Source organism: Hibiscus syriacus, unplaced genomic scaffold (genome assembly GCF_006381635.1).
Source record: "Hibiscus syriacus cultivar Baekdansim isolate YM2019G1 unplaced genomic scaffold, ASM638163v2 tig00111989_pilon, whole genome shotgun sequence".
In the NCBI taxonomy this organism is placed as follows: Eukaryota; Viridiplantae; Streptophyta; class Magnoliopsida; order Malvales; family Malvaceae; genus Hibiscus; species Hibiscus syriacus.
This window is the reverse complement of record NW_024063230.1, coordinates 1,103,998-1,131,560: the sequence shown is the minus strand read 5'-3', so window position 1 is coordinate 1,131,560 and position 27,563 is coordinate 1,103,998. Positions and strand designations below refer to the sequence as shown.

At 32.1% G+C, this 27,563-nt stretch overlaps 2 protein-coding genes and 2 pseudogenes across 5 annotated transcripts; 3 read left to right on the top strand and 1 right to left on the bottom strand.

Moving 5' to 3' along the window:
* LOC120173875 overlaps positions 1–10,709 on the top strand; it is a 28,961-nt pseudogene extending 18,252 nt beyond the window's left edge.
* Positions 573–5,306, top strand: LOC120173873. Its single transcript, XM_039180922.1, has 9 exons — positions 573–1,140; positions 1,659–1,704; positions 1,811–1,889; positions 1,999–2,044; positions 2,116–2,214; positions 3,161–3,229; positions 3,313–3,661; positions 3,790–3,929; positions 4,112–5,306. Exons 1-9 carry the CDS (start codon positions 658–660, stop codon positions 5,099–5,101), a joined length of 2,301 nt encoding a protein of 766 aa, XP_039036853.1. The 5' UTR covers positions 573–657; the 3' UTR covers positions 5,102–5,306.
* A 2,599-nt stretch (positions 10,710–13,308) lies between the features above and the next one.
* Positions 13,309–16,585, top strand: LOC120173825. 4 transcript variants are annotated; one of them, XR_005521099.1, is made up of 4 exons: positions 13,309–13,447; positions 14,514–14,922; positions 15,664–15,735; positions 16,156–16,585. XR_005521099.1 is itself a non-coding variant. In XM_039180892.1 (3 exons), exons 1-3 carry the CDS (start codon positions 14,787–14,789, stop codon positions 16,323–16,325), a joined length of 372 nt encoding a protein of 123 aa, XP_039036823.1. In that variant the 5' UTR covers positions 13,315–14,786; the 3' UTR covers positions 16,326–16,585. The 4 variants fall into 4 exon arrangements, 2 of the variants coding, with proteins under 2 accessions (XP_039036823.1, XP_039036822.1); XR_005521098.1 differs by having other exon boundaries at positions 13,321–14,560; positions 14,817–14,922; XM_039180892.1 differs by having other exon boundaries at positions 13,315–14,922; positions 16,162–16,585.
* Positions 16,586–16,816: 231 nt separating this feature from the next.
* LOC120173852 lies at positions 16,817–18,560 on the bottom strand (annotated as a pseudogene).
* Positions 18,561–27,563: the final 9,003 nt, after the last annotated feature.

Sequence of the window (27,563 nt, the reverse complement as noted above, 5' to 3'; positions counted from 1 at the left end):
ACTATTTTATAATTTTTAATAATCAGGAGACTCAACAAAGCAATATTTTATCGGGAACCATTTGTATAATCTACCATTTATTTTAATTGAATAAAATAATAATGTGTTTTTATCTTATTAGTTCAAATAAAGTTATTAAAAAATATCATATAAGTTATTGATGAAGAAAAAGAAAATACTTGCAAAATAAATAAATAAATAAATAAATTTTATGCCAATATTATTGTTAATTTTAACGTCAGTAATCAAAATAAAAGGCGGTAATATTAATGATGATTTTGTCAAAAATTTATTTTAGTGACCAAAATAAGAATGAAGTAATAGAATGATGACTGATAATGTAATTTACTCTTTTATTCATAAGGTAAATTGCAAGTTGAAAGCGGAAAGTAAAGAAAAGAGAGACGATAGTCGGTTGTTTTTGTTGATTTGTAGTTGAACATGTTCTTCCTACAACGCGAATCCACTCAACACAAAAGGCATCTCAACCTATCGTTTCTCAACACGTGTTAGCCTCAACCTCTTATGCGTGCCCTTCACGTGCCAACGTCGTAAAAGCAGTATGAAAAACAAAGCCAAGGCATTATTCGCCTTTTGTTAATTTCTGTGTAGGAAGCAGATAGAGAGAGAAGGACGGACCAAACCCAAACACAAAGTATGGGTAAGGTAGTGGAGAAGAAGAGGAAGAAGAAGAAGAAGAAAGGCAGACCTTCTCTTCTAGATCTTCAGAAACGGAACCTTAAAGAACAACAGCAAAGTCAACAGGACACCAAGAGAAATTATTCCACCCCGAAAACCACTCTTAATTACGACTCTGCCACTGCTACTCCTCCCCGCCGATCCACCCGCCGCCATCCCAATCATTCCTCGGGGGATAACGACGACGACGGACAAGACAACGCCAGTGACGAAGAAGAAGAACAAGATGAGGAGGAGGAGGAGGAATTGACCGGAAAAAAACGAAGGGAGAAGAAGATGAAACTGGTTCTCAAGCTGCCTTCCTCCCAGCAAAAATCGCCGGTCAATTCTGAATCCCTCGGCTCCGATTCGAATCTCGAGGACAGTAACGCGGGCTCGACTCACAGGAAGAGGAAAATCAATTCCATCGGGGATGGATCTGCAACCGCTGATTCCAGAAAGGTTTGCTAAATTTTGAGGTTTCCTGTGAAAAAATTAAACCTTAGTTTTTCTCCTCTAATTTCAGCTATTTTCCATTTCAGTTTTGGGTATTTTAACGGTTTTTTGAAAAAAAAATTAACTGAATTAAAGATTCCTTGAATTTCGGGCCTGTGAGTTAGTGGGGTTTTATACAATTTTGAGTAAATTTGTGGGTTTGACTTATTCCTGTTTTTCTTTTGTAATCTACCTGGATTTTTTTTTGCAATTCCTTTTCTTCCCACCAATTTATTTTTTTAAATGTTTATTTTGATAAAAAGAAAATTATTATTATTATTTTGACTGTGATAGTTTATTAAAAGTTTGATTTTGTCCTTTCTCTTTCGGTTATTGTAACTGTATATTGCCTTTTCTGCAACCTGGAAGTTTGAATGCCATGCTCCTTTGCTTGGTTGTATCTCAGCCACTAAATGAAATAAAGCCCCTGACTTGTTCATTACTAATTGCAGTATTATATTTCATATTTTTTGAATAATTTTCAGGAAGAGAAGTCTGTTTCTGGTGCAAACCTCACACGTAGCAGCCAAGGTTTACTCAAGATCCAATACCATTTGTTATTTAAAAAAAATGCAGGTTTTCTTAAGGAATTTTAAAATTTTAATTATTTATTATGAATCATTATCAATATGTGTAGGTGGTCAGTTGGATTCTGGACCCTCGACGGCTTTACCGGACAAAAAGCTCTTACTTTTCATCCTAGACAGGCTTCAAAAGTATTTCAATAACCTCCTGTGAAATTTGGTTTCATTTTTCACATTACATGTAGCATTTTGATGGTCAGTTTTTCTCAGTTCTGCTGCTTTTGAAATTAACCGATTTCAGGAAGGATACTTATGGCGTGTTTTCAGAGCCCGTAGACCCTGAAGAGGTATGATTGCAAATGTCATCATTGTTATTAAACCATATTTTTCTTATTTGATTTATGTTCCCTTTATGCAGCTGCCGGACTATCATGAGGTTATCGAGCATCCGATGGATTTCGGAACTATTAGGAAAAAACTTGCTACTGGGGCTTATGCCATCTTAGAACAGTTTGAGGTTGGTTAACATGCTTGTCATTTTATCTTTTGCCTTCAATCTTTAATTAGTATAGCTTCTTTCAGCTTCATTATTAGCACAACAACTATGCTAGATATGTTGTTTGGAATGTGTTTCTTTGTCTTTCTGCATCATATTTATTATTGTTCGGTTACCTTCATTGATAGTTACGTCCTTTAAGGCGGTAGATGCGATCTAGCTAGCTGTAAGATTTTCTTTTTTAATCCGACTGTAAGGCAAACAAACAAAATTCTGTTATTGCCATGTTTTTAAATCACTTAAAGCTAGGTTTGGTAGGCGTGTTATTTATTCCTCTTGTGTTAGTACATGTGTTAGTAAGAAACTGACTTCACTTGGTAATATTGAGCCACTCAGATGGCTTAGTTCGGAAAAATGAAATGAATAAATATTGCTTATTTTGAATAGGTATTATTTTGTACTTGAGTTTTCCTCGTATTTCTAATTCTAGGTTTAGGTTTTGTACGAATTCTTCTTAAATGTTATGGAAATAATTTTATAACTCATGTAATGATTAAGCTTTTCCTTGTGTTAAGATCTAAGTAACCAAAGGTAGCGGATTGCATTTAACGAATATGCTACAATGGTCAACTTCTTCTGTTGACAAAAAAAAAGTATTCTTCTTATACAAACGCTAGAAACTCTTGTGTTTAGTTGTTGCTGGTATTCATTTTATTACCCTCTCTGCTCCACTTTTGGTATCATTTCTTTGTTATTTGAATACATGCGATGCGAAGAGTGGGGAAAGGGAAAAGGAAGAAATGCTGAACATGTTTTTTTTCTTTTTCTTTTAAGTTTTCTTTTTGATGGCCATCTGTTGATGATGATGTTTCTGGTGATGTTTGGAGAATATGAACAAAGCTTGTCCGGCTGATAGAAAGAAAGAGAAAATGTACTTAAAAAGATGTTTCCTTTTGTTATCTTGCAGAAAGATGTCTTCCTCATATGTTCAAATGCGATGCAATATAATGCTCCTGATACTATATATTTTCGACAGGTATGGTCAGTCACCAGCTTGTAATTTATATTTAAGGTTCATTTTATGTTTTTCTTTTTCTGAAATTTTTTTATTTTTTTCAGGCACGATCGATACAAGAGCTAGCAAAAAAGAACTTTGATAATTTACGGCAAGATAGTGATGATAATGAAGCAGAACCAAAGGTGATAAGGAGAGGTAGACCACCAACCAAAAATTTCATGAAGACACCGGGCCGGCCTTCCTTAGAGCATAATGCTTCAGAATTTTCCTCAGATGCCACCCTTGCTACTGGTCCAGAGAACACCCTATGTTCCAATCATGACATGAGAAAAGGACCTCTTGCTTCTGACAAGTCTAATATCGCAGGCTCATCTGGAAGCTTTTATGGTTCTCGCAACGATGTTTATTCAGGCTCATTCACTGAAAACAGATCCAACAGAAATGATGAAGGTACAGGCCAAGAACTCTTATAACTTTCTCCTTTTTTGGTTTTTTTTTTTCTTATGGCTCTCATTAGACCACACCCTTCTTATATGTCGTTTTATGAGAAGGAATTAGAGGATTCGTCTTTCTTGCAGGTTATATGGTGAAGAACGGAAAAAAGAATTTTGTGCTGGATGAGAATAGACGTAACACTTATAATCTATTTCATTCTTCTGCTGCAAGAGAGGCATCTGTGTTGAATACTTTCGCCGGAGAGCGGAAGCAGCTACTGACTGTATGTATCATATCGATAAATGACAGTCTTTTAATTTTATTGATTAGAATACTGAAACTCCTCACTGCTATAAGTTATGTCCGCAAATATTTTCTGCTCAATCCTTTCGCTGGAGTAGCTTGTGTGGGGAATCTTAGATTGTCTTGTGTTTGTTTGATATCTTGTTTTTTCATTTGGAGCAGGTGGGGGTATACTTGGAACATGGTTACACACGCAGTCTAGCTCGATTTGCTGCGAACCTTGGTTCGGTTGCCTGGAAAATTGCTTCCAAAAGGATAGAAAAGTGTTTACCAGCAGGAGTAAATTTTGGTCCTGGATGGGTTGTAGAAAATGATATTCCGGCACAGAGACCTTTACAACTACCTTCGCTCTCGCTTCCACCTGGCCAGCAGGCATCATCACTGCTCTGCTCCGTTGATCAAAATTCATGTTCTGTCACTGAATCTTATGCCCCGGAAACCCAAGAAGACAAACAACCTGCCAAGCCCAAAGCTGATAATTTGTCTGAGAAACATGTTCCTTCAGTTCAGTCCATCTCAGGTGGCCATTTAAGTAAGCCTATACCTGCATCTGGCACTACTTCTGTAACCTTTTCGACCGCTAAAAGATCTGAATCATGGAATCCGAAGACCGAAGCCCGCGATGGATCTCCCAATAATGGTTTTAACATGACAAACAGCAGTGCAGGAGTGGTCCAGCCGAGGCCTCCCTTCCCAGTTCATTCTGGCATGAATGGATACAATAATGGTGCTTACAGGTATAATCTCCCGGCTCATATGGTGAAACACATCGGAACTGCCAGGTCTCCTGGATTCAGTTTCCAGATATCTCAGAGGCTTGATACCGTCTCAAGGACTGCAACCAACTTTGCACATCCAGCAACTGCAAACTCGAACTCAAACGACCCTAAATTGACAGAACATTCAGGCACAAACAATCTGAGCTGTCCACCAAATTCTGGGCGCGAGACAGTGGCAACACCAGGATCAATGATTCATCGACAGTCATCATGGGAAGAATCATCTCCACATCAAAAACCAGGCTCAAGGTTGTCACCGCAACAGAGACCAGAGTCAGTTCCACCAGACCTGAACATCAGATTTCAGTCACCTGGGTCGCCTAGTTCGAGTCGAGCCGATTCAGCTCACCCAGATTTAGCATTGCAGCTCTGAGCAACATCCATAGATAGGTTAACCATAGATAGGTGAGGTGCAAAGCAGGTCCAGCTGAATAGGAGCTGTTGAAGCTTTCACATTTATACATTATTGTTGTATAGATCAGTGTATCCTGATTCTTAGGCACATAAGCAAAAAATGGTCTCATTTGTATCCTAATTCATTCTATGATGAAGATGAGCAGTTTGTATTTGGCAATGAACTTGAATGCTATGATCAATGTATTTTATGGAGTTATGATAATTTTAATGTGTTTTATATTTTATATAAAAAATTTATGTGTTAATAGTTTATTTTGTATGAATTTTGAAAATTTTATTTCTCCAGATTTTTTACTGGATTTCAAAATTAATATAATGCTAATTATTTGGAATTAAATATTGATTTGTTTAAAACATCCTAGAACCTTTTTTCCAGTGAGTCAAGGAAGAAAAAATGGAATAAAAAGTAGTGTTTTAAAATGAGACGGAACAAATTGCGAGTTTCTTGAATTTGATTCGGTCAAAGTTTTGTCAATACTTGCAAGTTACTTGAGTTTGATTCGGTCTGACAGAATGAGCTTGACTTAAGTTCTTAACAAGTCAAAATGTGTTAGTTGATCTCGACTTGAAAAACTCAAGAGTAACTCGAAAAAAATAATATATTAGTTTTTAATGTTTTAAAATTAAATTATTAATAATATTAATATTTATTTGTTGTTTTTTATTATTAAAGAATGCAATATAAGGTTTTACATGTACTTAAGGTTCATATTTGAGCTTGAATCGAGCTCGAGTTCGAGTTTAAACCGAACTTGAGTTCAAGTTTTAATCGAGTTAAGTCTAAGATGTTTTGAGCTCAAGTTTTTTAAACTCGAGACAGAGTCGTTCATACATTTTCAGGCCCTGAAAGACAATATAAAAATAGGTCTTATAGGATAATATATTTTATTATTTAAAATAACTAATTTAATATTACATTAATAAATCATAAAAATGATTAAATTATAGTGATGTAAAAAATAGGGAATATCTTGAAAATTCAAAAATAAGTCATATAGAACGAAAATATATTTTATTATTTTGAACAATTAATTTAATATTATATTAATAAAACTATAGAAAAATGATTACACTATGGGCCCTTAGTTGTAAACATAGAAAGTAAAGACTATTTTATAAAGTTAAAAAAATAGGAGTATTAATTATAAACCTTGAGCAAAAATTTAAAAATAGACCTTATAGAATGTAAATATATTCTATTATTTTGAATAATTATTTTAATATTATGTTAATAAACCAAATAAAATTGATTAAATTATGGGCTTTCGGTCATAACAATAAAAGTAGGGATTATTTTAAAAAATTGAAAGAGTTAAGAATCCATAACTATAAAAGTAGAAAGTGGGGGGCCTTAAGCAATCGCTTAGGGTGTTCTCTCTTATAGTTGGTTATAGTTTGAGTTGAATTTTAATTTTAAACTTTTTGAATTAAATTGTGCAAAAGGGGAGAGATAAGTTGAGTTTTCCAATAAAAATGATTAAATTATAGTGTTGTAGAAAATAGGGACTATCTTATAAAATTTTAAAAATTAGGAGCCCTCAGTTATAAACCTTAAGCGAAAATTAAAAAATAAGTCATATAGAACGAAAATATATTTATTATTTTTAACAATTAATTTAATATTATATTAATAAAACTATAAAAATGATTACATTATGAACCCTTAGTTGTAAAGATAGAAAGTAAGGATTATTTTATAAAATTAAAAAAATAGGGGTATTAATTATAAACCTTGGGTAAAAATTTAAAAATAGACCCTATAGAACGTAAATATATTCTATTATTTTGAATAATCATTTTAATATTATATTAATAAACCAAATAAAATTGATTAAATTATGGGCTTTCAGTCATAACAATAAAAGTAGGGACTGTTTTAAAAAATTGAAAAAGTTAAGAATCCATAACTATAAAAGTAGAAAGTGGGGGCCCTTAAGTAATTGCTCAGGGTGTTCTCTCTTATAGTTGGTTCTAGCTCGAGTTAAACTTTAATTACTTTTTTGAATTTAAGTCGAGTTTAATAAATTTAAACTTAAAAATTTTTGAATTGAATCGAATTTAATTTTAAACTTTTTGAATTAAATTGTGCGTTTAGCCCTACTAAAAAGGGAGAGATAATTTGAGTTTCCCAATAAAAATAAATAAATTATAGTGCTGTATAAAATAGGAACTATCTTATAAAATTAAAAAAAAATTAGGAGCCCTCATATATAAACCTTAAGCGAAAATTAAAAAATAAGTCATATAAACGAAAATATATTTTATTATTTTGAACATTTAATTTAATATTGTATTAATAAAACTATAGAAAATGATTACATTATGGGCTCTTAGTTGTAAAGATAGAAAGTAAGGACTATTTTATAAAATAAAAAAATAGGGATATTAATTATAAACCTTGATCAAAAATTTAAAGATAGACCCTATAGAACATAAATATATTTTATTATTTTGAATAATTATTTTAATATTATATCAATAAACCAAATAACATTGATTAAATTATGGATTTTCAGTCATAACAATAAAAGTTGGTGCTATTTTATAAAATTGAAAAAGTTAAGAATTCGTAACTATAAAAATAGAAAGTGAGGCCCTTAAGAAATCACTCAAGGTGTTCTCTCTTATAGACTCTAACTCGAGTTGAATTTTAATTTTTTGTTTTGAGTTTAATAATTTTAAACTCATAAATTTTTGAATTGAGTTGAACTTAATTTTATTTTTTTGAATTAAATTGTAAGTTTAGTTCTACTAAAAAGGGAGAGATAAGTTGAATTTTCCAATAAAAATGAAAAAAGTTTAAATAAATTGCCCTTAATTTCATTTTTCACATGAGAGGGTCAAAATTAGATATGAGCCACACAATATTTAAGATTAATCAAATGATTATTTATTTACTCTGTATGACAGTATTCCACGTCAGCATGATAAATAAATAAATAAAATTAATAAGGCTCGATAACTATGGTAAGAAAATTTGAATTCGACTCAACAAGTCGGATTTCACCTCTTATAGGATTATTAAAAGTGTAGTGAAAACAAAATCTTGAAACTATAGAAGCGTATGTAGGAGAGAACATCTTTTACCGCCTGCTCATCAACTTTGACATCCTTTGAATGAAAGATTCATTTCAACAATAAGATAAGATGTGAAGTCTTTGAATTTCGTTTACGAAGATATAGTTAAGAATAATATATAATTATGATATTTATTTTGTTTGACCGACTTCTTGGACGAGACACGCCATTTGACCCACGATCACGACGTAGTCTTCAACATTCAATCATCCGAAGACTTGTTATATTTAGTAATTTGCCGGAAAATTCATTTCTTTTATTATTAGAATTGGAATTTCCATTGGTAACTGAATTTGGCTTGAATTACAAAACCCCAAAGTCTCCCTTAGTGGAAAACATTAACACATAATTCAAGTCAATTTTTGAATGATACAAGCAAAGAAATAATCATTATGACCTTTTTTGGGTGTTTAAATTGAGAAGAAGAAGAAAAGATTGAATTTTTTATTGTCAACTTGTTCAAAGATATTTATCGGTAAGGAATTTCTTTGTTTTGGAAAAAGAGAGAGAGAGAGAGAGACAAAGGAGATATTTTGAAGATGGGAATTTTCTGGGGTTCTCCAGCTGATAATCCAACACCAAGCACCACTGCTCATCTCAGTTCAGGTGCTCTTCTTTTGCAAAACAAAGATTGTTTATGGTTTTACAAAGAAAAATCCCTTTTCTTTTTTGTATTCATCACCAAAAACCCAGCTCTTGGTGCCGTTTTTGTATGGTATTTTTTACCATTGATTTCTGTATGTTAAGAACTGTGTTTTTTTATTTGTTACATTCTGTTGTCTGCTTTGTTTCATTTGTACTGATGGTAAAACAACTCATGCATGTATTAAGAACTCCATGTGTTTGACAAATTCACTAAGTACATGTCAATTCTGTGATGGCAAAGTGATATCTCAAACAACCAGCAACACAGCATCTAGGGGCAGTAACATCTCCGGGGACAGTGGGTTCTCGGCTTCTAGCGGTGACGAGTCTTCTCCGAATGGGCATGTTTTGCCAAGTTTTAATATGAGGAACTTCAGTTTTGCTGATCGGATGCAACTAAGAATTTTAGGCCTGACATCGTACTCGGTGAAGGCGGTTTCGGCAAAGTCTTCAAAGGCTGGCTTGAAGAGAAAGCACCAGGGAAGAGTGGAAGTGGAACCCTCATTGCTGTTAAAAAGATCAACTCTGAGAGCATGCAAGGATTTGAGGAATGGCAGGTGAATTTTCATTAGTCTCGAGAAAGAGCAACTTATTGAGAAACTTAAATGTTAATGTCTATTTGTTTTCTCTGAACTTAAGATTTGTTCAAGCATGTAAGATTCCAGCTCTGCATAAAGTAAACATTTATGTTTCAATAGTTGATTGTCCTCTGATTGACGATGAACGATATATATATTAAGGATGTGCAGAAGTGCTCTGCTAACTGCATATCAAATGAATTCTTAACAGTTCATAGCTCATTTTAGCCAAGTAAAGAGGCCTGAGAAGTGAACCATTCTTCAATGCAAAGCTATACTATTCTGCTCTGGTAGTTTACATTGCTATTTATGGACAAAGTGTTCGGCTGGTCTCAGGCTGAAATAGATCTAATTTTGTGTCATAAAATTAAGATTTTAAGATTTCACTCCTATAATCTGAATGAATGACATGAGACATGATTGGGACTATTTTAACCAGTTTCAGCTCCAGTGATTCCCTAAAGAAAATCTGCAGCTCCAGGAGTTTTACAAACGTGATACGTCGGATTCGTCGTTTTTATATCTTCTTTTGACTTCTACTTAATATATCCCTTCATAATCTCTCTCTATGAAGTAGGTCTACCAAAACATCCATTCCTGCACTTCAGGAACCGTTCAGTGCTTGTTTTAATGATTTTCTTTTGATAGTAGAATGTAAAGGAATTCCCAGATATTGAGGCGTTTGCTTCCTAATTTATTGGTGCAGTGCGAGGTAAATTTCTTAGAAAGGTTGTCTCAACCGCACCTTGTAAAGCTGCTCGGATACTGTTGGGAGGATAAAGAGCTTCTTCAAGTCTCTGAGTTTATGCAGAAGGGTAGCTTGGAAAACCATCTTTCGCAAGTAAGAGTTCAGAAACCAGTTGCTTATATACCCTATTTTTCGTTTGAGCATATATTCATGTGTGCTCACTTCCCATATCTTATTTCTGTAGATTTAACTTTGTTCAGGGGGATGTGTTGTTCAATTGCTTGAATGGAATATACGGCTTAAAATAGCAATAGGAGCAACAAAGGGCCTATGCTTCTTGCACACGCATACAAGCAAATAATTTACAGAGATTTCGAAGCCTCCAATATACTACTTGATGGGATAAGTTCCCTTAAAAGCCTCGAATATTCTCTAAAAAGAGAGAATCCGCGCGGACCTGTCGTCTGTCGAAGACAAGTATTGCCACAAACCGAGCCTAGCCGAGCCGAGACGGACGGACGGCGACGGTGCGCTAGAAGCCCCTCTTGTTTTCTATCACTCAACAAGGGATTGAGCATTACTAACACTTATTTCAGCAAGTAAAACGAGTTGAGCTTTATAACTTTGTTTGGATAGTTTTACCTGCATTATTGCGCTGTTTATCCTGAATAAACTTCCATGATGTTCATGGTTTATTTCAAGCTAAATTTTAAGCTGATAATATGATTTTTGAGGGAGTTAACTGTATTCGATTACAAGTTCAACCATCGGATCCTTCACTCTTCTCCTCCATTCTCAAAGCATTCATAAACTTTTTGTTAAACCTATCATGGGAAATACATGCATTCTTGTTTAATCTAACAAGGTTATGAATCAGTGTGGAGTTTTACATGAAATGCGGAGACTCAAAACCGGCGTCGGGTGAGATTCAGTTTTCTTAGAATATCATCATTACGGCCACCTTAATCGGGGTTGATATCGTTGGTCCACGATGGTTTGAGAAAGCTAGGATACCTATCGAGCGGGGTGATCGCTTCCTTAAATTTTTACCTGACATAAAATTGTGTCCATACACCTACTTTTGCATTAGACACTTCCACGTTGGTTCTTTTAGTTCAGGCATGCCACAGTGTTGGAGCTTACTAAGGACTGTAAATTCATGGGTGTATCGTGGATTATTTGTATCATGGTAGAGACTAAGTTCTTTTTTATTGAACTCGGAGGTTAAAGTAGAGATATGCGATATATAAAACAATTCAATCCACATAAAATTTTACTTTTTTTCCTTTCGTAAGCTATTAAAAAGTAAAAGTTTAATTTTACTATTTTTTCTATGTAAGTTTCATTTGTAAAAAATAAACTTATTCTTATAATTAGATATTAGAATTAAGGTTTAGGAGTCAATTTTAAATCATGTTTAAACACAAATCATATTGTCTCTCTTTTTGATATTTTTTGCTCGAGATTTTTTTTTCAAAATGATTTTTTTACGTTAAATTTTAATTTTTTTACTGTTTAATATTTGTTATTATTGTGCTTGTATATTATAAACAGATATTAAAACATAAGTTTAATGATGATTTAGAAAATAATTGAATTCAAAATGAAACCGTTAGAATAATGGAATGATTATTAAATTCGTAATCTACCTCGAAAAAACTAAGGAAACTGTCGCTGTCGGAATAACTAAAACGAAATATCCAAAATTTCCCCAACGTCTAACCCTAACACTGCGGACAATCTCATTCTCATCCCTACAATTTCACACGAGCGGGAATGGTATAGGTAGAACCTTAAGGTGACGTTTGGTTCGCTGGAATGTTTCTGAGGAAATTGAAATCTGTGAAATAAAATGGAATATGTGAAGGAATTGGAATATGTCATGAATTGGAATCCAATTCCATATTATGTTTGGTCGGCAAGAAATTGAATTGGAATCCAATTCCATATTCTGTTTGGTTCGTATATGTTAGATGAATTTGATTTCAGTAATGTAAAATTACAGGATTGCCCTTCTTATTTTTTTTGCTTAATTTTAGTTTGTTTTATAAATTACATGTAGCAATATATTATAGAAATTTAAAAAAATTAATTTTAATTTTATTGATTGATTATTATTTCAATAAATTAGAAAAATCATGATAATAAACATCATAAGTTAAAATCATCCAATTAGGGATGGTCATGGGTCAGGTTGGGACGGGTCTTTGGTCCACCCGACCGACCCGAGAACAAGGGAACCTCCATCCGAGACCCGACCCGACCAAAATAAAGTTTCACCCTACCCTACCCGAATATATGAATTACAAACTCGACCCGAAATAATAAAAAAATTATTTTTATTCTATAAAAACAGTGACTTAATTGGAAAAAAAATATATATAGAGGGGTATGATTGTAATTATACCTAAATATATAAGGTAAAATTATATATTTTTGGGTCGGGTCGGGTCGGGTATTTTTCACCCTAAACCCGAACCCGACCCGACCTGACCAAAATAAAGTTTCACCCGACCCGACCCGAATATATGAATTAGAAATCCAACCCGACCCGACCCGACCTGAAATAATAAAAAATATATTTTTATTCAATAAAAACAGTGACTTAATTGAAAAAAAATAATATATAAAGGGGTATTATTGTAACTATTCCTAAATATATAAGATAAAATTATATATATTTTCGGGTCGGGTATTTTTCACCCTAAACCCAAACTCGATCCGACTTGAATAACACACTTTAAAAAACCGACCCGACCCGACCAAAATAAAGTTTCACCCGATCCTACCCGAATATATGAATTAGAAACCCGACCCGACCCGAAATAATAAAAAAATATTTTTATTCAATATATGAATAAGTTACCAAAATATTGATGAAGGTAATATGATCAAATTTCAATTCCCTCCAACAAGTGAATTGAATTCCATCGTAAAATTAATCAAATTCACTTTCCCTCATTTAATAAAAAATTAAAGCAACGGATTCTAATTCTCTTAAAAAATTTAAACCAAACATAAAAAAAAAATGATAGAATTGTATTATAATTCTCCTAATTCCAAGGATTTAAACCAAACGCCGTATAATAAACTTTTCCCCTTAAAAAGACCCGTGAATTCCCCAACTTAACCGAATGCCAAGCATGTGGAACCCGATGTGATATCGCCAGCACCAAAAAGCAGATTAAAACGCTTTACAGCGAGTGGCGCATTGTTCTTCTCTGCCCAAAATGTTACCATCGTGTTGACTTATCTCAAATCTGCTCTTATTGTTTCAAAGATGCGTCCGAAGATTGCTTTTAATGTGCAAAATGTAAGCGTTCCCTTCACAAAACTTGCTTTCTGGATTTCAAATCTGTTCCACCGTGGTCATACTCTGTTTATGGTTCGGAATTTACTGTTTGCCTTGATTGTTGGGTCCCCGAAAAGATTGCTTGCAATAGGGGGATTTTTTGGCGCGAAAGAAATGCTAAGAATCCTAGAGTTTCGGAAGTTAGGAGTGGTGAGGCAGCTAAGTTGTTAGAAGATGTGGTCAAAGATGCTAATTGTGCGGTTGAAGAGACGGTTGAGGATGCGGTTAAGGCAAGTGGAATGGCTGTTAGCAAAGCTGTTGTGGCCAACAAGGCGGTGGAATTGGAAAACAGTAAATTGGAAGAGTGTGATGATGCTGAATTAGCATTCCGATTCCATAGGGCAATGAATAGTTCACCTAGGATATCGAAAAATAGAAATTTGTCTAGTGATAATAGCTTATATACTTTAACTGCTGGTAGTAGTAGGGCTTTGAGTTGTTTGAAACAAACAAAAATGGTTTATGCTCGGCATAGAAAGAAACCAGCTGAGATAGAATTAAGGGATATAGTTTACGCTCGCCATAGAAAGAAACCAGCGCAAATAGTTGATGCACGACATAGAAAGGTAGCATGTGAGAAACTTAATGCACAACATAGAAATAAACAAAATGAGATGGTTTATGTTCGGCGTGGAAAGAAACCTTATAAGTTTGTTTCTAAGCGGCGTAGAAACCACAATGATAACAAGGAAAAGTCTGGTGTTGAAATGGGATTGAAGGAGAGAGGATATATGCTCTAGTTTGTTGTCAAAATGTGTGGCTGATGCTAACACGAACTTTGAGTCTAAGCCTTATAATTACCAAGATGACTCTATTGTCTTTGATAATATGCAGTACTATGGGAAGCTTGTGTAATATTTTTTAACATACAATAGGAAGAAATCAAATTGGAAGGGAACTACAGTTGGCAAAATTAAGTTCCTTTATGATGGATATAACCTTGAAAGTCAGGTTTCATATTCTCAATTGCCTGAATCTTTAATGATCTCAACTGGTTCTCTTCAATGTTATGCTTTTCCTCATCTAGCTGCAGCTGCGAGTGACTCATGTCAAGATCTCCCCTAGACTGACAAGGTAATAAAATGTTTTGCCTTGCTGTTATTTTATTAATTATTTTGTTTTCTTTATTTTCGATTATCGCATATTCTCAATCGCAATGGACATTTACATAGGGGCCTTCCCTTTCTTCTGATTATACTATCATTATGCATCACAACGTTATTTGCTGGTGTTGTGTTGTGGATTATTTGTCCGAGTCTCTGGGATGCTTCAGTGTTCATAGCACATCTTGGCGCCCTTGATGATAGTTAGTTATCATTATTTGTGCCAGTGGAGGAAAAGTGCTATTTCAAGTGGGTCTGTTAGCTTTGGAGTCTTTTGGCTGCTATTTAAAATGTCTTCCAATCATGGGATGGGAGTATCCACATATTGGACGGGTAAGCCTAATCTTTGTGTCTCCTTCCTGTGATTTGTAGCTGTATTTTCAGATAAATTTTGTTAATTTTCTTCACTTCGTAGTCTCTAGAAAAGGGTGAAGAAAAAGACCTTCAACATTAATGGAAAATGAAAGTGAGGATCCTAAGTCTAACTATGGATTTCTAACATGAAATGTTTTGCATCATGAGCTTTAACATTTAAGTTATCTACAATTAAAATAAGTGATTTTGCCAGACTTCAAATTTTTTGCATGAACATAATTAAATGATGATCGGGTAATTTTGAATAAAGTCACAGGTTTTAATCGTAGTATATTTTAATTTTCTGAATATATTGAAAAAAGTTCTCATTTTTATGGTGAAAAATTCTCTTATACTTCGTTGTATTTTGTTAACTCAGTCAGTCAATCGAATAAGCAATTAAATTTATATTAACACCACAATTAAATTCATCTTTATTTGAGCTTCCACACACACAACAAAATACAACTGAATCAACAGTAGATGAGCTCCTAAGATCTTCAATAGCTCTTAAAATAATTTATAATAACACCACAATTAGCTATAATCTAATTCTTGTCAATTTTGAAGCTGTACAAGGATATATCAAAATGTTGTGAAATTATCTATAGAAATTGAGAACAAATTTACAAGCTTACTTTTCAATATTATTACATGATATATGTCCTTAACATTGAACATCACTAGTTTTCTTTGAATCTTTCCTTACTTTGATCTTAGGCATGGACTTTGAGATCTCCATGGGGTGGATAACGATCATAATCAGACTCTTTAATTTCCATGACATATCAGGTACGTTAAAGTTGCTAGCCAAGTCCTGAGTTTATCCTAAATGAATTCTTATTGATCCTTGCACTTAGAACTAAATACAATCCTAGAAGTAATGTGGTTGTGTAACAATGACAACTTCCGGCTGAGATTTACAAGTTGTCTGGTCCCCCGGACAAGACAATGGGCTCAATCATAATATGAAATCTTCCTTATTGATCTGGATGCCTGGACAAATTTAACACTCTAGAGTTCCAATGTGCAAAGCTTTCGCAATTGTCTTTAAAAGCATGTTGTTGGGTAAAACCCCATACTATTGCAATCATATGTCATTATTTATGCGTCGATAAGTTGAGGCCTCAAAGCAAACACAAGGTTGTGCTTCTTCATCACCTCTTTTATTACTTTGAGCGATGAAATGACAACATATGATACCTTGTCAAGTTGTAGATGCATTAATGGATCGTATTTCTCGACCAAGTTCTTCAAGCGAGGATGGGGCAGTGAGCCAAAAATTTGGTGCAAGTGACCGATCAATGCTAGATAGTAAGGTCCATGAGGCAATTTATGTTTTTAGAAAGTCTGATGTATTCTTTCGTAACCATGAAAACTAGTATGAAAGCGAAAAAGTAAGGGAAGAGGACATGTTGGTGACTATGTCGATAGTCTGAGCACTATTCAACAATGAAGAAGATGAATAATATTGATGGAATTGAAGAAATGGAGGAGGGTAATGTGACAAAGAAGATGAATAACGTTGAAATAATCTTGACATGTCTATCTTTTTAATAATAGTTAACTGTAGTGAGCATAATGAAAGTGATTTATTAGTTCAACGATTACATTAAGTTCTAGCAGCCTAAGACTCCGAAGAGTGTTTACCTATAGAAATATTAAGTTGATATGATTGCATATCGTACTGCCTTTGTTTTATTCATAAAAAAGAATTAAAAAATCATTAAAATAATTTGTGAATGCAACTTTTTCGTCCTTGTGATATTTTCCCTTTCATGTTCGCATCTTTGCTTTGTTATCCCATGTCAATGACTATATATTTAATTTTACCACTATAATAACTAATCTAAATGGACAGATTTGGCCAAAGCTTCAATAGCCATGCCAAGGAGAGTACACTGGGCTGTAAGGGTAATTGTGTACTTTCGGCATTGCACCGTACCCTTGCATTCCATCCCTCCTGTTTTGCTCCACCAAAAACCACTGCTTCTTCCCCATATTTGACATTTGTAAGTACGATGGTGGCTCCACCGCAAGCGACGCTGCGAACGGGTCAACAACGTTGATTCCTTTGTGATTGGATGACGGCGGTGCCGGCAAGGCTAGTATCGCCGGTCTTCTGGCTGAACCAAATGCAACGGTGCTGGCACTTCCGGTGGTGACATAACCCGACGAAGCCATGGCCGCCATGGTGTTGCCTTGCTGGTACATACTGTCCAGCAACAATAGGTCGAACCCACCACCGAGTGTTGCTCTTTGGTTCTTCAAGTAGCTTGCTGATTGAACCAAAGCTGATTCCCAATCGGAATCATCCTTGAAAGCTTCCCATCCCGGAACCGATGACGGAGCGGCGGCGGCCAGTATGGAATCACCAAACAAAGCCAACTCCAATTTGTCTCCGTAATCTTGACTCGAGATTGCCTCGTCCTCGAGGTTCAACAAATCACCCTTGTTTTCCACAACAACTAAAGCTTTGGAATTATCTAATTTCTCAGGCTCCGGTTCTAGTAACGCTTTAATGGCGTTAACATCCTCTTCTTCTTCTTCACTCGCTTCTGTTTCTTTAACTGATCCGAAATCGTCCCTGAATCCCTTTGCTTGTTCCAACGCAGATTTTTCGAGGATAAATTCGTTGATAATGTGGAGTTTGCACTTTGCTGAGCCTGTTCTACTCCATCACAACAATATTACGACTACTATATATATATATATATATATATATATATATATATATATTTAAGAATGGAAATTCAAAATTTAATTTTTTTTAAATATGGGTATACAAAAATTATAATTTTTTTTAACACATTAAATTAAATTTAATCATAATTTTAAAATAATAGTATGCACTTACTGAGTGCATCTTATGGGACTGAGTGCATCCGATGGGACTGTAGATAGATATATATATATATATATGCAAACCTATTGGACGACAGGCTAAGAAGCGGTCGAGGAGCTGTCGTAAATGCAGCAACCTTCAAAACAAATGGTCGTTCTTCATCTCGGCGACTGGTACGGATCTTACAACAATGGCAACGTCATCGTTATTTTCATGATCGTCTTCGTTATACCCACACACGCTTCGTCTCCCACCAAGCCTGCTTTCCATTATTACGTATCTAGTCTCTCGTCGAGGTAGAGTGCGTAAGTCCGGACGAATGAGGAGAAATCCCAGGAATTGGATTGGGAAGTGTCACGAAAATCCGACATGTTGAGGATCCGAGTGCCACGCCTCGAGGAGAAGAAGATCTCTCGTGACATGGATAATGACATTAATTATATCACTCCGTCGTTAAACTTAGTTTATCCTTAATTATATCACTATGTCATTATCCACCGTCCAGTTTCGGGTCTTGTTGAGGCGTTTGGAGAGCGTTTTGACGCAGGCGCTGATGCGTTCACGTGAGTAGGAGGTTAAACTTAGGATTTCTCGAACGTGTCTTTCCTCCGCCGGGTATTCTTCGTGCTCTGTCGCTTTGACAATGGCCACCTCCAGGTCGGAAATTGAGCTGCTGCTGCCCACTTTGGCCAGGCTTATGCTGGTTTGGTCTTTCACATGTCCGATGGCCCTTCTGATCTTGCTTGCGACCATGGAAATTTGTTTTCCTTCCTGCTTTTTGGCATTAAACAAATACTTAAAATCATAATCATATTATTAAATTTCGGTCATATCATAACAGTTTTCGAGATCATTATAACGTTATAAATCGTATCTATAATATAAAAATAAAATTATTTTAGAATATATATATATATATATATATTCACAACTACACAATGCAACCACTATTATAATTTAATACCATGTTTCATGAAAGAATAAACATGTAATGTAATCTCAGCTGTTTTATTTGTTCTTGTTAAAAATAAGAAAATCGGGTTAGCTGTCGGAGTTTGATGTCAAAGCACATGAAGACAATTTTAAAGGAGAGTAAATTCCCAACAACAATCGATTGTTGAAAAAAAATTAAATTTTAGGTATAGTTTTGAAAAAATTAAAAGTTTAGATACTAAAATAGACCAAAATTGATAGTTTAGGTACTTAGTGAATAGTTTATCCTTAATTATATCACTCCGTCGTTAAGTTACTAATGGGACAATGATATGGATAATGGTTGCTGATATGACATGCCACACCAAAACGACGTCGTTTTGGTGCATTTATTTTGATGCTTAAAATGACTTCGTATTAGACACTAAACTTTTGAGGTTATAAATTTTGTCACCAAACTTTTAAATAGTTTTCTTTTTTTACCACTACACTTCTTGTTGTCTTTGGTAACCAAGCACCAACATTCATTGGTCATATGCCACGACAAGATTGATACCAAAATGTTCGTGTTTCACTCTTCTTTCTTCTTCTAGGATTGATTTTCCATTAAACCCATTGAAAATTGACAAAAATCCATTCAAAAGTTCAAATACTCTGATCTCTTTCAAAGATCGACAGAATAGTTTTGAGGTATGTTTTTCATCTTCTCAAAATAATATTTTTCAACATTAAGATTTTTTTTAACAATAACCTCAAATCTCATATTTTTAACAAATACCTCAAATCCCATAAATCTAATAGTCTCTAAATATCTAAAAAAATGGTAGATTGTTTGTGTTTATTTCGTCGATTTTTAGTTGGTTTCATAGAAAACTAATCATATGAGAAGAATGAATTGAGGCATCAATTTTGTTGCGAAAGATGATCGGTGGCGGGCAGTGATGTAATATCCCAAATTTTGAACTGGTGGTTGGAATGTAAATTTTGAAAGTTTGGAGACAAAAGTGTAAAGTTGTAAAAGTTTAATGACTAAAAATATAAAATTTCAAAATTTAAATTTTGGATTTTGGATTTTGGATTTGTGAATTAGTAGTTTAGATCAAGACAATTAGTTTAGTGGATTTCAGAATTTTGATATGGAGTTTGCATACAAGTTTATTAAAGGACAAAGATCAATATATTATTCGAATAACCGGATCAAATCGGAAGATTTCAAAAATTTGAAGGAAGGTAAACTTGGGTTGAAAAAATATATGGATATTTTTAATTAGTTGAATTTAAGTTGGATTGGTGGAATTTGGTGAGAATTGCTCTATATATTGAAAAAGTGTCATTTAGTGACTAAAATGAAATTTTAAAAAATTAAAGGATCAAAATGAAATTGTGAGAGATTAAAATTTTACAGCTATTTAATACTACTAAAATAGAGATGAAGGAGTGGTTATGGGTGTAATTTTGGGAATTCATTAAGGGTATTTTTGGTTTTTGGTCAAAAAGAATAAAAAAATCATTTAATTAGTTTTAAAAGTTAATAATTGGGAGATATTTTCTTAGAATTTCCGTGAACTCTTCTTATCTTCTTCAGTACTACCGTGACTCCATAGCCAAAAAGGTAATTTTGTTTTTTTCTTCAATTTTGGTCCATTTTAATTAGAATTTGGACTAAAGTGTGAAATAGGAAAATGTTCTCTACTAAATTTTCTTTCTTTTGGTATAACTTTTGCATGATTTCATGCATAAAGAGTGAAATGGGTTTTTATGGTGGTTGAAGGGGAGGCGATAAATCAATGAAATAAGATTGGATTTTGATTTTAGGAGTGTTATGAAATCATATACAAGTTTAAAAGTTGACTAAAAATCACTAAGGGACCAACTTGGAAGATTCGGTTATGTAGAGGATTTACGGGAAATTGTTGATTTTGATTTGTTTTTAATGTGAGAATGATTAGAATGAATGGAAATGAGTTGTAGTTCAAGAAATCAAGCATGAAATAAAGTTGGAGACCATTAAGGAATTTCTTTAAAATTTTCGGCCTTAAGGAAGAAAAATAGAAAAATTATACAAAAATTTCTTTAAGGATTAGAATGGATGTAGGAATGATTTCATGTGATTGAAATTAAGTTTTGGATCAAGTTGGAGTAATGTTAAGTATATGAGACTATTTTACAAAGTTTGGGAAATTAAAGGATTAAGATGTGAGTTTTTGAAAATTTAAGTATTTTGCTGGAAATTTTGTAAAATGTAAAGTTGAAGGGCTTGGGAAAATACTAGCGATGAAATGATAAAAATATAAAGTTGAAGTAATAAGTTGGAAGTTGTGAAGAATGGTGGTGATTAATTTAGGATTGAAAGTGGTAATAAAGGGATTAATTTGTGGAGAAGAGATATAATTGATTAATTTATAGAAATTATTATCGAATATATTATGGTTTTTTTTAGTAAATGCATATTTATATGTTAGTTAGATACTAACATATATCTTGAAATTTTATTTGTCAGATAAATTAATTCTCGGATAGACTGTGATCACAAATCAAGTCAAATCGAGCAAATAGAAATAGATAAAGGGCCGTAGTGAAAGTAAAACTGACGCTAAGATTTACTAGTGAGACAAAAATGAGTGCAATTTACTTATTTTATATTCGATATGAAGATAACTTGCGATGAGTCGACCTTGATCATTTAAAAGAAACATTATTTAACGTACTTAGAAATTATATTTTTATAATTTCATTATACCAAGTTTATATGCTTTTAAATATGAATGTCATGAGGTATGTTCTTCTGATATTTTATTTTAGCTATATGTTCGAATGAATTTACATGTGAATGTTACAATTTTAATAAAAGCCTAATGTGTATATTTGAGAGTGTGAGATTCAAATGGCATGTCATGAGGGTGGAGTGACTATATGATATACGAGTTTATATGGAACCTACGGTGCAATACTACGAGGTACTTTCAAGTGAACTATGAGATCTACGAGGCACTTTTAAGTGCATATAGCGCGTACACTTGGCGAGACTCACGTACCTAATATTCTCGATTATAAAACATTGGGCTATAATTACAAGTATGAATTAATATGAGTTTATATAATTTAAATATGGAAAGTATGAGTTACTTGAGTACTTATTTTATTCTTACATGTTTTACGTGAATTATTTTGAATAGTTTAGTTTTTATGCATTTTAATTGTTATTTTATTTATTTCTAAATACGTGATTTTTATAAAATATTTAGTATATTTTTAGTTTTATTTTAATTTTATTAGCGTCTCACTAGGTAAATACTTAACATGTGATTGGTTCACACGTAGGAAAAAGGAAAGGAAAAGACAGCGGAGTAAGGGGCAGTTCGGCATTACCCAGGAAAAATCAAGCTACCATCTAAATCAGTAAGGACATCTATTATAATATTTTGTATATGTAGTGGCATATAAAATATAAATATTTTAATTGCTCTAATAGATGTTTTAAAAAGGGTTTTGTAATATAAAAGTTGATACTTATTTAATATAGTGATATTAAATATGATAAATAGTATAAAAAATATTATTATTGATTTTGAACAGTATATGTTTTATATGATTGATATGACATCTCTAGCTTGTATACGGGAATATACGGGGTAGAGATGTTACAGGCGATCAATTGCTGACGGTGGTCAAAATATACAATGGTAAAAAAGAAAATCGTTAAAAAATTCAGTGGCATAATCGATACACTCTTAAAGTTTAATGTCTAAAACAATATTGTTTTAGGCATCAGAACAACCGTACCAAAACGATGTTGTTTTAGTTTAGCATGCCACATCAGTAATTGTTAGTCATATTATCTTCTCGTTAGTGACTTAATGACAGAGTGACATTAATTGAATGTAAAATAAATTTCAACTCTATAATTAATAAAATTGAAAGTTTAGTGCTATAAACGAGTCAACAGATAAAGTTTAGTGATATTTGATGTAGTTTACCCTATTATTAATTACATAAAATTAATTTGTATATTTTCATATTTTATAGCGTTTGAATCTAAACATATGAATTTAAAGGACTTTTGTTCTATATGATTCTATATGATTGGATCATTCAAAATGTTTTCACCATCTGATTTTTTTCGAAAAATTAGGGCATGTTTGGTTTTAGAAAATATTTTCTATTTTTTTAGAAAATAATTTTCATTTTCAAATTTTTTGAAAATTAAAAAATATATTTGATTAATATAAATGAAAACTTGAATTTAAAACTAAAATACTAAAAATATATTTGATATCTATTTTTTAAATAGAAATAAAAAGAATAGTTATTAAATTAGATTATAATTATTAAAAATCATTACATAAATTTAAAACTAGTTATACAAATATAAAATAATAAAGTTGAAAAGAAATTCCATAACACAAAATTTATTTTAGTTTATAATTAGAATATATTGTTAATGGATATTAGATATTAATTTAATTTTTAAAATACACAAAAATATTGTTATAAGTAATAGCACATTAAAGTGTCATTAGCATAAAAAATATGTTTAGTGATAATTGAGACCCTCAAAATTTTGAGAAAAGTAATTGTTGTAGTCCCTAAACTTTTTTGGCACCAACTATGATCGTTAAAGTTAGAAAAAAAATTAATCAAACCCTTTGAACAACAAAATTAAATGTTGGTTGTCACGACACTTACATGATAGTTCACAAACTTGACAATCTATAATATTGATGTGAACGGTTCAAAATATTGTTGTGACAGTACTCGATGGACAATAACGTGGTAGATGAACTTAAATGATTATTTTAGAAAGTTTGAGGACTTATTAATTTTTAAAAATTAAAAATTTATTTAAATTAAAAATATAAAATATAAAAAATTATTAAGATATTCAACAAATTAAATATAAAAAAACTAAAAAATTTATAAAATTTTAAAATAAATTAATTTAAGGATTCAATTGAGTGTAAAAAATGTTTACGGACCATATTGATTTTCTTTACTAAAGTTTGAGGGTTTCATATATCATTAAATCAAAAAAATTATTTTTAGAATGATTTAAACATGTTTAAGTTAAGTTAAAAATCTAGATATAATGTTTTCTTATTTTTTAAAATTTTCAAAACAATTTTAATGAAAATAGTGAAAACATATTTTTTATGTTTTCATATTTTCACTTGTTTTCATTTTTTAGAAATCATTTTATAATTTTACAACCAAACACGTTTTCTTCAATGTTTTCTATTTTCTATGAAAATGAAAATAACATATATTTTCTAAAATCAAACGGACCCTTATATTCTGAAATATTTCCAACATTTTTAAAACATTATTTTTATTTGTAATTCTAATAAGGATATTAATATTTCTGTTTTATAAAACATTTATTATTCATTCATGAATTATTACATAGATATATTTATTATTTAAATAATAATATATTTTGTAACATACTAAATCTGATTAGGCTTAAAGTGTCATATTAAACTATCGAGGCAACCACTAAATTTGAAAACCTTTTTCGTATCCATTTAAAACACAATATATTTTCCAAAATACATATCCAAAACTGTTATAAAATAACTTTACAAACCGTAGCTCTAAGACTCGTAGATTAAATCAAACAATACAACTCAAAGTTTGCAAATCCAAATACATAATTAAGGATCATATGAATACACAAGACCACTAAAAGTAACAATACAATACTCTGAAGGGATGTGTGAAATCTTGTTGTGATAGTGATTATCGAATGACTCAAGCTACTAACATGCAAACGAAAATATTCGAACGTTGAGCTTACAAATTTTAGTAGTATAATTGTTATTGTAGAGCAATATTATGAGTCTCATAAATATAACTGTGCTAGAGATATGGTAATAAACAGTACATACATGCATGATCATTATCAAGTGTTACCTACTTAAGGTTCAACTGTTATATCACTATAGTAAGAGTCTTATACTTCTCTTAGTCTTATGCTAAGGACTCTCCATGAGTATACGTGTATTGTGTAACACCCCCAACCTGTATCCAACCCAGATACAAGTCTAAGATGTCATATTCACCTTTTAAATCATATACTTGTACCAAATAACTGAAAACTCAAATTTTCAATAAAATAACTAAATAGTTTACATTAATTAAAAACAATTGGTTTTACAAAACATATCAGAGCATATTCAAGTCTAATCTCTTAGTAAATGCCGACTACATTTAATATAACAGAATATATAGGATTCAAAACTCTTTTCTGATCTGATCTTCGGAAAGGAGAGGCTGACCTGTCTTGCTCCTCTTTGCTCCTTAATCTTCTAGAAACCTACGTGTGAAATATTCACACGCTAAGTCTATGACTTAGTGAGACATATAAAACTTATAATGCAACTCTAACTCCTAACAATGCATGAACAATCTATACTATCATATCATACAAAAATCATATATTCTTTCATGTAACAAATACACATATGCACATTTATCATAATCCACATTCCTAACATTATCATATTTTATTATCATTAATCCATTTTATTCTATAATCATATCCTTAATACTCATACACGTCATCTAATATAATACCATTTCACAAAGCGCACATATAACATCACATAGATTTTATTTATGTTATATCTTTTTAATAGCCCCTGTACACTTGTGAGAACTATAAATATGTGAAAACATAGAGGTTGTGCACATATTCTATCACCACAACTCGTATAAGGTCTCACTAGGGGCATGTAAAACTGTCTCGAAGGACCCTGTAGATGTCCCGAAGGACCCTGTAGATGTCCCGAAGGACCACATATAACATATATTTCTCGAAGGACACATATCACCCTCGACTTTTGGCATGCCAACTATACCTCTAGTTTTCATGTCACATAACATGGGCTTTATCACATTTATTACTATTCTTATAACTTATAGCACATAGACATATAATCTCATATCTTCTTCTCATATAGCTCTTGTAACATTTCTATATAATCTCGTAGCTTATATCACTTTCTCTTGTTATCGCATATTCACATAGTCAATCATCTCATTACTTATTCATATACTCATAGAGCTCATAACACGTCTCATGTAATCACTTATAACATATCATATAGCTTACACTTTATTCTCTTATATTCATATATATTATATCCATATCATATAACTCTATATTATCTTCTCATGTAATCACATAGATCATTTATACTAATTCACATAATTTATCATACAAACATATTTCCACATAGATGATGTAACATATACAATACATGTAACCTACATATAACAATCATATCAAACACATGCTTACATTCATGCATTCTAATGTAGGAAATAGACTCATCTCAAGTCTTATTTATATTAAACATCATATACGTACTAGTATGCACTCACCTGGCCTCACTATTCAATACTGATCCCTTATCTCTTTCTCGATGACTATTACTTGGTCGACTTGTCCGGAATTTGCTCTCGATTGTTATCTACACGAATATACAATCCAATAAATATCGGGATTCGAATTACTCGAAAAATTCTTACCAATGCAAACTAAATTGTCGAAACGATTTTTTCCTTAAAGGTGAAAAAGTGAGATTTTGAAAGCTACATTAATTCTTAATTATCCTCTTTTTAATTTAAAAACAAATGCAATTTAAAAGACCTCTCGTTTCAAAAAATTTTGAATTTCCTTTACGATCGAAAAAATACGGTTGAAGAGTCGCTACCAATCTTTGATTAGGGTGTGATTGGGCACCCAAAAATGTTTTGTCATTTTAAATAAAAACTAATTTTAATTAAAACAACAAATTGTGATATGCGTTATCAAAAAATGAGTTCGGGAGTCGGTTACGTTTGGAGAAGGATTAGCACCCTCACAACGCCCTAAATTGGTACCTAGTCGATTAATTAACGTCTTTGCAATGAACTTTACAAATTTGAACTTAATTTGATTTTTGAACCCATAAAACAAAGATGTAAATTTAAAACATTCAAAAGCACTCAAATAAATTAAATTAAAATTACCGAGTCATTTTAAAAAGATAAAGAATGTTCGATTATTTACAAATATCGAGACTAGATCTTAAAAGCTATAACAAACTTTTCTCGATAAATTTAAATAGCCGAACATTTCTTTTTCTTTCATTCCCAAATTTTAAAGTGATGGATCAATTTTTAGGCGTCACTAATGGGATACACTTTTATTTTAAAATCATTAAAAGTGGACTTCAAATGCGCTATGACACCCACTTAAAACAATTTTAAATTAAAAGTGTATTACCCTTAATCCAATTATGTAATAATGTTGATTTATGCAACTGAGGATATCATACATATTATGAAAAAAATAGTGTCATGTGATTTAATACGCATTAGAATAGTAAATATAATTTAAAGACAAAGAACACATTATATATAAACTACCCTTAAAATAAATTTTAAAAAAATTATATAATGCGTACATATATATATATATATATATATATATATATATATATAATATTATGCACATCTCATGACTTAGAAGACATGGAATTTAAATCATGCATTACATATATGGTTATTTCCATAATAAAGGCCATAATACCAATATATATATATTAAACACATATTAAGCATTAGATCACCAAATACACCAATTATAGCATATTCCACCCTTAACTTAAGGAAACCAATAAATGTATCACACGGGCATGTTTTATACAGAGGAAAAGAAGGAAAAAAAAAGAGAAATAGCATAATGTCTAAAATGAAATAACAGTAAAATACAGTAGATCAATTCGAAATCAATAAGTGACGAAATTGAAATAAAATAAAGATAGCATGTTAAATTCAAATAATAGAAAAGAATTGA

Coding starts and splice junctions, on each gene's coding strand:
- LOC120173825 (XM_039180891.1), top strand. CDS start 14,787: ATGATAGTTAGTTATCATTATTTGTGCCAGTGGAGGAAAAGTGCTATT. Junction 14,923..15,663: donor AGTATCCACATATTGGACGG/GTAAGCCTAATC, acceptor CTTTGATCTTAG/GCATGGACTTTGAGATCTCC. Junction 15,736..16,155: donor TAATTTCCATGACATATCAG/GTACGTTAAAGT, acceptor TACCTTGTCAAG/TTGTAGATGCATTAATGGAT.
- LOC120173873 (XM_039180922.1), top strand. CDS start 658: ATGGGTAAGGTAGTGGAGAAGAAGAGGAAGAAGAAGAAGAAGAAAGGC. Junction 1,890..1,998: donor ATCCTAGACAGGCTTCAAAA/GTATTTCAATAA, acceptor AACCGATTTCAG/GAAGGATACTTATGGCGTGT. Junction 2,215..3,160: donor CCATCTTAGAACAGTTTGAG/GTTGGTTAACAT, acceptor GTTATCTTGCAG/AAAGATGTCTTCCTCATATG.